At 49.3% G+C, this 11,317-nt stretch overlaps 1 protein-coding gene across 1 annotated transcript; it reads right to left on the reverse strand.

Moving 5' to 3' along the window:
* Positions 1-3,964: 3,964 nt before the first annotated feature.
* LOC122146323 (hyphally-regulated protein-like) lies at positions 3,965-9,649 on the reverse strand (the record flags this gene model as incomplete). The annotated part of the gene is made up of 8 exons (XM_042764542.1): positions 9,343-9,649; positions 8,960-9,253; positions 7,571-7,684; positions 7,277-7,279; positions 6,902-7,007; positions 5,287-5,594; positions 4,602-4,979; positions 3,965-4,008 (listed from the first exon to the last, which is right to left on the reverse strand). Coding segments are annotated over exons 1-8 (1,554 nt in total), but the record flags the coding sequence as incomplete, so codon positions are not given.
* Positions 9,650-11,317: the final 1,668 nt, after the last annotated feature.

Here is an 11,317-nt window from a genome sequence, read left to right on the forward strand (position 1 = left end):
TGTTCCACACCCGTAAAAGCTTCATTCGTCTTCAGAACACAATTTAAGATATTTTGGATGAAAACTGGGATGTTTGTGACTGTCCCATAGACTAAGTAACACTGTCAAGGTCCAGAAATGGATGAAAAGCATCATCAGAATAGTCCATCTGCCATCAGTGATTCAAACGTAACGTTATGAAGTGACAACAATACTTTTTGTACACAAAGAAAACAATAATGACTTTATTCAACAATTCTTCTCCTGTGTCTCTCCGCGTCACCGTAGTGCCATTTTGTAGAATTTGAGCTGAATGCAGGCAGCCTTCTTAAGAATGACAGATATATTCCCACAATCCACGATCCTTCTTTCATTCATTTCTGCGCGCATAGCAATATTTTAACCAAGTTTATGTCGTTACTTGACAGGATTTGAGTGTGCAGTTGGGGAGAAATGGCAGCTGCTGGGGGGAAGGAGGGCACCCTGGTGTAAGCGTCAGATAACGCTGATCCTAGAGATCTTCTAGGAAGAGCCAAGTCGGGAGTAAGGGCGTGGTTTGAGGTCGAGCTGGAAGTCTGCCCGTCAAACATCGCCCGAGGTGCAGAAGACAAGCACTGCGATTCCAGCGCCTGGATCCTGTTGTTCTTGTCGGAGAGGGTTCCTTGAATTGACAGCAGCGCTGAGAGAACCCTGTCGTCTCCCAGTTGTGCTGGAAATTGAGAAGAATGAGCTGTTTTCACCCTTCTTTGGGTTTGGATACACTTAATCAGTGGAGATATTATTTCTTTTCTCCCCGAGGCTTTACAGCCGGTAGATCGGGGCAGAGAAGATACTGCGTTGGTAGATGGGGGCTGCAGGTCTTGACTGACTTCTTGTAAAAGAGTCAAGAGCTGATCATGATCCAGATTCGGAGGCACTTGTATATTGTGAGAGTACAGTTTGGACAAGATCCTTTCTTTGGGCCATTCGTTGATGGAGAAAGGATTCCTCGCTGCTATCCTAGAACTGCGTCTCACTAGCTGGGTTGGATCGACGTCTTCGGTGTAATGATCCAGAATCTCGTCTGGAGACTCTTCGGATAGGATTTGTCCTAGGATGTCCGAAGTATCCATGACCAGGAAGCAGCAGGTAAGATTTGAAAGAAATAATGTAAACGTAATTTTCATGCGGTTTATAGCTGTATCGCAATGCTTGCGAGCATTTTGAGCATACTTACCGAGCAGTAATGCCACGTATATATGTCCCATGTCTAATAGGAGAATGGTAGTGATTGGAGCAATTTGACAGCTGATTTGGCCTGACTGAACTAATGCTGCGCTCAATTTAATTATACGGAGGAAAAAACATGCTGAAGAACCTCCATGAAAAGACCGAAAAATGTAAATAGTTTGCAGAAGGTGTGGAAAAAATGGTAGTGGTGGGTAGATTTTAAGGTTATTGCATTTGGTCCCATTTGAGTCCCCATGATATAATGTGATGTACAGGTGCATCTCAATAAATTAGAATGTCCTGGAAAAGTTCATTTATTTCAGTAATTCAACTCAAATTGTGAAACTCATATGTTAAATTCAATGCACACAGACTGAAGTAGTTTAAGTCTTTGGTTCTTTTAATTGTGATGATTTTGGCTCACATTTAACAAAAACCCACCAAATTCAATATCTCAACAAATTAGAATATTTCATAAGACCAACAAAAAAAAAAAAAAAAAAATTTTTTTTTAGTGAATTGTGGTATGGAAGCCCAGGTTTCTTTGACAGCGGCCTTCAGCTCATCTGGATTTTTTGGTCTCTTGTTTCTCATTTTCCTCTTGACAATACCCCATAGATTTTCTACGGGGTTCAGGTCTGATGAGTTTGCTGGTCAGTCAAGCACACCAACGCCATGGTCTTTTAACCAACTTTTGGTGCTTTTGGCAGTGTGGGCAGGTGCCAAATCCTGCTGGAAAATGAAATACAAAACTTGCTCTCATCTGAAAAGAGGACTTTGGAACACTGGGCAACAGTCCAGTTCTTCTTTTCCTTAGCCCAGGTAAGACACCTCTGATTTTGTTTGTGGTTCAGTAGTGGCTTAACAAGAGGAATACGACAACTGTAGCCAAAGTCCTTGACACGTCTGTGTGTGGTGGCTCTTGATGCCTTGACCGCAGCCTCAGTCCATTCCTTGTGAAGTTCACTCAAATTCTTAAATCAATTTTGCTTGACAATCCTCATAAGGATGTGGTTCTCTCGGTTGGTTATGCATCTTTTTTTCCCACACTTTTTCCTTCCACTCAACTTACTGTTAACATGCTTGGATACAGCACTCTGTGAACAGCCAGCTTCTTTGGCAATGAATGTTTGTGGCTTACCCTCCTTGTGAAGGGTGTCAATTATTGTCTTCTGGACAACTGTCAGATCAGCAGTCTTGCCCATGATTGTGTAGCCTAGTGAACCAAACTGAGAGAACATTTTGAAGGCTCAGGAAACCTTTGCAGGTGTTTTGAGTTGATTAGCTGATTGGCCTGTCACCATATTCTAATTTGCTGAGATAGTGAATTGGTGGGTTTTTGTTAAAAGTGAGCCAAAATCATCACAATTAAAAGAACCAAAGACTTAAACTACTTCAGTCAGTGTGCATTGAATTTATTTAATACACAATTTGAGTTGAATTACTAAAATAAATGAACTTTTCCATGACATTCTAATTTATTGAGATGCACCTGTATTTTGTGTAAAAACGGGCTAATACTTTGCTAAAAGTCCAGGTCCATTTATGCTTTGATTTGAAATGAAAGAGCATCCATGTGGCACATCTAAATTTGTGTTCTGAAGATGAATGAAGCTTTTACGGGTTTGGAACAGAGTGGATCGCATGTAATCACTCCGCTCTGGGTTCACAATTTCCCGCTCCACTCATACCAGAAACACCAATCCGCCTTTGCTCTGTGGCTAAAATATTTCAGTATGTTTGAAGTGTTGTTCATAACGTAGCCTATATTAAAATAAAAACTAAAATAGTTTCAAAGTGACTGTGGTAGGAAAAAGTTTGCACACATGCAAAACTAATAATTGTCAGCATTAAAAGGTATAATTACTGCTTTCTGCTGTGCAAACTTAGTTTGACAAAACAGTACATTTGTCAGTTATTTTATTTACAGATCGATGCATTTCTTACAGACTTCTGCTCATTTAAAATCAGATACAGATGAAGTAGCACTGTAAGATTACATTTGTTTAAATGCATTATTGCAAGAGCATTGCTGTACCCGTTTAAAATCATGCTTTAACCTGAAAATATTCAGTAAGAGGAACAGACAAACTCCTTGAGAACTAGCCTATAACTTCCCACTCTGCTATTGCCTTCATTATAACCTTCTGATTTGAGAGAGATCCATCTGTATCAAGCTATAGCTGAATGATTAATGTGAATTTGATAAATACGTATTTATTACAGGCCGTTGGCATGAATTATACTTGTGATGGAGCGGTGGTGGAGTACTCTTGGAGAAAGTGAAAACCACAACGCGCCGCCTTTTTAAAAAAAAAAAAAAAACCCACACACCAAAACTTCTTCAATAAAGCAATTCTTTTTATTTGAGGTGGGGGGGCAGAAAATATTTCTAAACCGTTTGATCAAACAGGGAAAACATGCCATAAATAAAAGCACTGAATTGAAGATCTCCTGTAAGTGTTAAGTCCCATGACCATTTCAGTGACCACATCTCTGACAGTTTCCCCCAACCACAGCGCTGGCCATTTCCTTTACCACATCCCTGGCCGATGCCCTGGCCGCTTCCCTGGCCCTGGCCGATACCCTGTCCGCTTCCCTGGCCGATGCCCTGACCGCTTCCCTGGCCCTGGCCGATACCCTGTCCGCTTCCCTGGCCGATGCCCTGTCCGCTTCCCTGGCCGATGCCCTGTCCGCTTCCCTGGCCCTGGCCGATGCCCTGACCATGACCACTTCCCTGGCCCATGCCCTGACCGCTACCCTGGCCGATGCCCTGTCCGCTTCCCTGGCCGATGCCCTGTCCGCTTCCCTGGCCCTGGCCTGATGCCCTGGCCATGACCGATGCCCCTGGCCGATGCCCTGACCGCTACCCTGGCCGATGCCCCTGTCCGCTTCCCTGGCCCTGGCCGATGCCCTGGCCGATGCCCTGTCCGCTTCCCTGGCCCTGGCCGATGCCCTGGCCATGACCGCTACCCTGGCCGATGCCCTGACCGCTACCCTGGCCGATGCCCTGTCCGCTTCCCTGGCCGATGCCCTGTCCACTTCCCTGGCCGATGCCCTGTCCGCTTCCCTGGCCGATGCCCTGACCATGACCGCTTCCCTGGCCGATGCCCTGACCATGACCGCTTCCCTGGCCGATGCCCTGACCATGACCGCTTCCCTGGCCGATACCCTGTCCGTCCACCGCTTCCCTGGCCGATACCCTGTCCGCTTCCCTGGCCGATACCCTGACCGTCCGATGCCCTGGCCGATGACCCTGTCCGCTTCCCTGGCCGATGCCCTGACCATGACCGCTTCCCTGGCCGATGCCCTGACCATGACCGCTTCCGGCCGATGCCCTGACCATGACCGCTTCCGGCCTGCCGACCATGACCTTCCCTGTCCGATACCCTGTCCGCTTCCCTGGCCGATACCCTGTCCGCTTCCCTGGCCCTGGCCGATGCCCTGTCCGCTTCCCTGGCCCTGGCCGATGCCCTGTCCACTTCCCTGGCCCTGGCCGATGCCCTGTCCACTTCCCTGGCCCTGGCCGATGCCCTGTCCACTTCCCTGGCCCTGGCCGATGCCCCGACCGATGCCCTGTCCGCTTCCACGACCGATGCCCTGTCCGCTTCCACGACCGATGCCCTGTCCGCTTCCCTGGCCCTGGCCGATACCCTGTCCGCTTCCCTGGCCGATGCCCTGACCACTTCCCTGTCCCTGGCCGATGCCCTGTCCGCTTCCCTGGCCGATACCCTGTCCGCTTCCCTGGCCCTGGCCGATGCCCTGTCCACTTCCCTGGCCGATGCCCCGACCTGCCCTGTCCGCTTCCCTGCTCGTGCTTCTGACCGATGCCCTGGCCGATACCCTGTCCGCTTCCCTGGCCGATGCCCTGACCGCTTCCCTGTCCCTGGCCGATGCCCTGTCCGCTTCCCTGGCCGATGCCATGTCCGCTTCCCTGGCCGATGCCCTGTCCGCTTCCCTGGCCGATGCCCTGTCCGCTTCCCCTCCGGCCCTGGCCGATGCCCTGTCCACTTCCCTGGCCCTGGCCGATGCCCTGTCCACTTCCCTGGCCCTGGCCGATGCCCCGACCGATGCCCTGTCCGCTTCCACGACCGATGCCCTGTCCGCTTCCCTGGCCGATGCCCTGTCCGCTTCCCTGGCCCTGGCCGATACCCTGTCCGCTTCCCTGGCCGATGCCCTGACCACTTCCCTGTCCCTGGACGATGCCCTGTCCGCTTCCCTGGCCGATACCCTGACCGCTTCCCTGGCCCTGGCCGATGCCCTGTCCACTTCCCTGGCCGATGCCCCGACCGATGCCCTGTCCGCTTCCACGACCGATGCCCTGTCCGCTTCCCTGGCCGATGCCCTGTCCGCTTCCCTGGCCGATGCCCTGGCCACTTCCCTGGCCCTGGCCGATACCCTGTCCGCTGCCCTGACCGCTTCCCTGTCCCTGGCCGATGCCCTGTCCGCTTCCCTGGCCGATGCCCTGTCCGCTTCCCTGGCCCTGGCCGATACCCTATCCCCTTCCCTGGCCGATGCCCTGACCACTTCCCTGTCCCTGGCCGATGCCCTGACCACTTCCCTGGCCGATGCCCTGACCGCTTCCCTGGCCCTGGCCGATACCCTGTCCGCTTCCCTGGCCGATGCCCGACCATGACCGCTACCCTGGCCGATGCCCTGTCCGCTTCCCTGGCCGATGCCCAGGCCCTGACCGCTTCCCTGTCCGCTTCCCTGGCCCTGGCCGATGCCCTGTCCGCTTCCCTGGCCCCGACCGATGCCCCGACCGATGCCCTGTCCGCTTCCACGACCGATGCCCTGTCCGCTTCCACGACCGATGCCCTGTCCGCTTCCACGACCGATGCCCTGTCCGCTTCCCTGGCCCTGACCGCTTCCCTGGCCCTGACCGCTTCCCTGGCCGCTTCCCTGGCCGATACCCTGACCATGACCGCTGCCCTGTCTGCTTCCCTGGCCCTGGCCGATGCCCTGTCCGCTTCCCTGGCCATGACCGCTTCCTGCCGACGCCCTGTCCGCTTCCCTGGCCCACCCCTGACCCTCCTGGCCGATGCCCTGTCCACTTCCCTGGCCATGACGCTGCCCTGTCCGCTTCCCTGGCCATGACCGCTTCCCTGGCCGATGCCCTGGCCGCTTCCCTGGCCCTGGCCGATGCCCTGGCCATGACCACTTCCCTGGCCGATGCCCTGACCGCTTCCCTGGCCGATGCCCTGTCCGCTTCCCTGGCCTGGCCATCCTGCCCTCCCTGCCTGGCCATCCCTGTCCCTTCCCTGCCCCGGCCGATGCCCTGTCCGCTTCCCTGGCCCTGGGATGCCCTGTCCGCTTCCGGCCCTGGCCGATGCCCTGTCCGCTTCCGGCCCTGGCCGATACCCTGTCCGCTTCCCTGGCCCTGGCCGATGCCGGCCGCTCCTGGCCGATGCCCTGTCCTTCCGCCGATGCCCTGGCCGATGCCCTGGCCCGCTTCCCTGGCCGATGCCCTGTCCGCTTCCCTGGCCCTGGCCGATGCCCTGTCCACTTCCCTGGCCCTGGCCGATGCCCTGTCCGCTTCCCTGGCCCTGGCCGATACCCTGTCCGCTTCCCTGGCCCTGGCCGATACCCTGTCCGCTTCCCTGGCCCTGGCCGATACCCTGTCCGCTTCCCTGGCCCTGGCCGATGCCCTGACCGCTTCCCTGGCAACTTGCCTGACCTCTTCCCTGACCACGTGGTTCACTGCATGCAAAGCCACCTGTGTGGGCAACATTTCTGTGTGGCAGGACACTGGCCATCACGGAAACAGCTTTCAGCACACAGTGGAATCATCTCTGGTAGGGGACATTGACCCGGCTTCACTGCGTGGACACAGATAGTCAGCTTTAGTCGGTGCATATAGACAGTATGCCACTTTCAGAGCATGAATAACAAGTTCTACCTACAGAGTGAATTATATTCCAAGTATTATTCCTCTACGTTTTGTAAAGCCATCCTGTGCTTTAAAACTATCCTAAGGGATAAATTCAGACCTACTTTGGACGAGAACAAAAGGCAGAGTTTCTGCTTAAAAACTTACATTTAATTCAATGAGTTAGGCCCTGTCCCAAATGAAACACTTCATGTGCACTTGCTGTCTGTAGGGTGTAGGGTGTCCCATTTGTCATTTTAGTGTTCAGAAGGGTGCTCGCGAGCGCCCCCTTTGCAGCCGTTATGCACCCTCGATCCACACTTCTGCCGAGCCCACACTGGGGCGAGCTCCACAGTGGACTTCTACCCGACAGTCAAAGTGGCATTACATCACGAAAGTGCGGACTCAGAGGAAGACAGCGAGGGTTTAGGGTGCCATTTGGCACAGGGCCTTACTTGTTTGTTTTTTTGGGACCCATTATTAACTGAAACTCACTGAAAACAGGCAGCACACAAACAGGCCCACAGTCAAATCGACAGCATTTGTGTCCTCCAGGGCAGTCTTCATCAGAAGAACATCCTCGACGGGATGGCACAACCGTCAGCCTCTCCGGACAAAAACCATCCACTAGAGGGTTTAAAAGGATCATTAGGGGAGGCCAGGGAGTGTGGTTACAGCATTTCTAAATCAGGGCTTTCACAATGGGTCTCAAACCTACATACAAATTTTATATATATATATATATATATATGTCTGTTCAGATCAGATCAAGTGTTTTAAAACCTACTACTCATTCCTAAACTGTGTTCATTATTTTCAAAGACCTTTCTGCATTTCTTTAAGCTGCGTAACAGAATCAACAGATCTTCTCACCTGTGGTTCGTCTTTGAATAGCATGAGTTATGCTCAAGTATCCAAACAGACACAACAAAACAGCGATCAATGAGAAATACACTCGAGCTGTCATCCTCCCGACCTGCGATCTTACAACGATCTCTGCTAGAAAATGCGCTGAATTGGTGCGTCAGAAGCAGTGGACAGCAAAGCACACAAAACTCAAACAAATACGTGTTGCTGTAATATCAAACTCTGTAAAATGGGGTTTTAAAGATCCAAGGAGATCAGGTCAATTCCAACCCTGATCAAACTCACCTGCCTGTAGTTTTCTAGTAATCTAGAATGCCTTAATTAGCTTGTTCAGGTGTGTTTGATTGGGGTTGGATGAGCTGAATCTGCAGTGGTCAGGTGGTGCAGCGATCATGTTGTGATACCAATAGGTGTGTTCGACTTCATGCAGCGCTACGCAGACTGAAGCAGTGTCATGGTGGTGGGGAGATTTTAAGGTTATTGCATTTGGTCCCATTTGAGTCCCCATGATATAATGTGGAATATTTTGTGTAAAAATGGCTAATACTTTGCTAAAAGTCCAGGTCTCAGAGAAAGGAACTTAAAGAGTTACTCCACCCCAAAATGAAAATTGTCATTAATCACTGACCCCCATGTTGTTCCACACCCGTAAAAGCTTCATTCGTCTTCAGAACACAATTTAAGATATTTTGGATGAAAACTGGGATGTTTGTGACTGTCCCATAGACTAAGTAACACTGTCAAGGTCCAGAAATGGATGAAAAGCATCATCAGAATAGTCCATCTGCCATCAGTGATTCAAACGTAACGTTATGAAGTGACAACAATACTTTTTGTACACAAAGAAAACAATAATGACCTTTATTCAACAATTCTTCTACTGTGTCTCTCCGCGTCACCGTAGTGCCATTTTGTAGAATTTGAGCTGAATGCAGGCAGCCTTCTTAAGAATGACAGATATATTCCCACAATCCACGATCCTTCTTTCATTCATTTCTGCGCATAGCAATATTTTAACCAAGTTTATGTCGTTACTTGACAGGATTTGAGTGTGCAGTTGGGGAGAAATGGCAGCTGCTGGGGGGAAGGAGGGCACCCTGGTGTAAGCGTCAGATAACGCTGATCCTAGAGATCTTCTAGGAAGAGCCAAGTCGGGAGTAAGGGCGTGGTTTGAGGTCGAGCTGGAAGTCTGCCCGTCAAACATCGCCCGAGGTGCAGAAGACAAGCACTGCGATTCCAGCGCCTGGATCCTGTTGTTCTTGTCGGAGAGGGTTCCTTGAATTGACAGCAGCGCTGAGAGAACCCTGTCGTCTCCCTGTTGTGCTGGAACTTGAGAAGAATGAGCTGTTTTCACCTTCTTTGGGTTTGGATACACTTAATCAGTGGAGATATTATTTCTTTTCTCCCCGAGGCTTTACAGCCGGTAGATCGGGGCAGAGAAGATACTGCGTTGGTAGATGGGGGCTGCAGGTCTTGACTGACTTCTTGTAAAAGAGTCAAGAGCTGATCATGATCCAGATTCGGAGGCACTTGTATATTGTGAGAGTACAGTTTGGACAAGATCCTTTCTTTGGGCCATTCGTTGATGGAGAAAGGATTCCTCGCTGCTATCCTAGAACTGCGTCTCACTAGCTGGGTTGGATCGACGTCTTCGGTGTAATGATCCAGAATCTCGTCTGGAGACTCTTCGGATAGGATTTGTCCTAGGATGTCCGAAGTATCCATGACCAGGAAGCAGCAGGTAAGATTTGAAAGAAATAATGTAAACGTAATTTGCATGCGGTTTATAGCTGTATCGCAATGCTTGCGAGCATTTTGAGCATACTTACCGAGCAGTAATACCACGTATATATGTCCCATGTCTAATAGGAGAATGGTAGTGATTGGAGCAATTTGACAGCTGATTTGGCCTGACTGAACTAATGCTGCGCTCAATTTAATTATACGGAGGAAAAAACATGCTGAAGAACCTCCATGAAAAGACCGAAAAATGTAAATAGTTTGCAGAAGGTGTGGAAAAAATGGTAGTGGTGGGTAGATTTTAAGGTTATTGCATTTGGTCCCATTTGAGTCCCCATGATATAATGTGATGTACAGGTGCATCTCAATAAATTAGAATGTCCTGGAAAAGTTCATTTATTTCAGTAATTCAACTCAAATTGTGAAACTCATATGTTAAATTCAATGCACACAGACTGAAGTAGTTTTAAGTCTTTGGTTCTTTTAATTGTGATGATTTTTGGCTCACATTTAACAAAAACCCACCAAATTCAATATCTCAACAAATTAGAATATTTCATAAGACCAACAAAAAAAAAAAAAAAAAAATTTTTTTTTAGTGAATTGTGGTATGGAAGCCCAGGTTTCTTTGACAGCGGCCTTCAGCTCATCTGGATTTTTTGGTCTCTTGTTTCTCATTTTCCTCTTGACAATACCCCATAGATTTTTCTACGGGGTTCAGGTCTGATGAGTTTGCTGGTCAGTCAAGCACACCAACGCCATGGTCTTTTAACCAACTTTTGGTGCTTTTGGCAGTGTGGGCAGGTGCCAAATCCTGCTGGAAAATGAAATACAAAAACTTGCTCTCATCTGAAAAGAGGACTTTGGAACACTGGGCAACAGTCCAGTTCTTCTTTTCCTTAGCCCAGGTAAGACACCTCTGATTTTGTTTGTGGTTCAGTAGTGGCTTAACAAGAGGAATACGACAACTGTAGCCAAAGTCCTTGACAACGTCTGTGTGTGGTGGCTCTTGATGCCTTGACCGCAGCCTCAGTCCATTCCTTGTGAAGTTCACTCAAATTCTTAAATCAATTTTGCTTGACAATCCTCATAAGGATGTGGTTCTCTCGGTTGGTTATGCATCTTTTTTTCCCACACTTTTTCCTTCCACTCAACTTACTGTTAACATGCTTGGATACAGCACTCTGTGAACAGCCAGCTTCTTTGGCAATGAATGTTTGTGGCTTACCCTCCTTGTGAAGGGTGTCAATGATTGTCTTCTGGACAACTGTCAGATCAGCAGTCTTCCCCATGATCGTGTAGCCTAGTGAACCAAACTGAGAGAACATTTTGAAGGCTCAGGAAACCTTTGCAGGTGTTTTGAGTTGATTAGCTGATTGGCCTGTCACCATATTCTAATTTGCTGAGATAGTGAATTGGTGGGTTTTTGTTAAATGTGAGCCAAAATCATCACAATTAAAAGAACCAAAGACTTAAACTACTTCAGTCTGTGTGCATTGAATTTATTTAATACACAATTTGAGTTGAATTACTAAAATAAATGAACTTTTCCATGACATTCTAATTTATTGAGATGCACCTGTATTTTGTGTAAAAAACGGGCTAATACTTTGCTAAAAGTCCAGGTCCATTTATGCTTTGATTTGAAATGAA

Source organism: Cyprinus carpio, chromosome A10 (assembly GCF_018340385.1).
Source record: "Cyprinus carpio isolate SPL01 chromosome A10, ASM1834038v1, whole genome shotgun sequence".
Taxonomy (NCBI): Eukaryota; Metazoa; Chordata; class Actinopteri; order Cypriniformes; family Cyprinidae; genus Cyprinus; species Cyprinus carpio.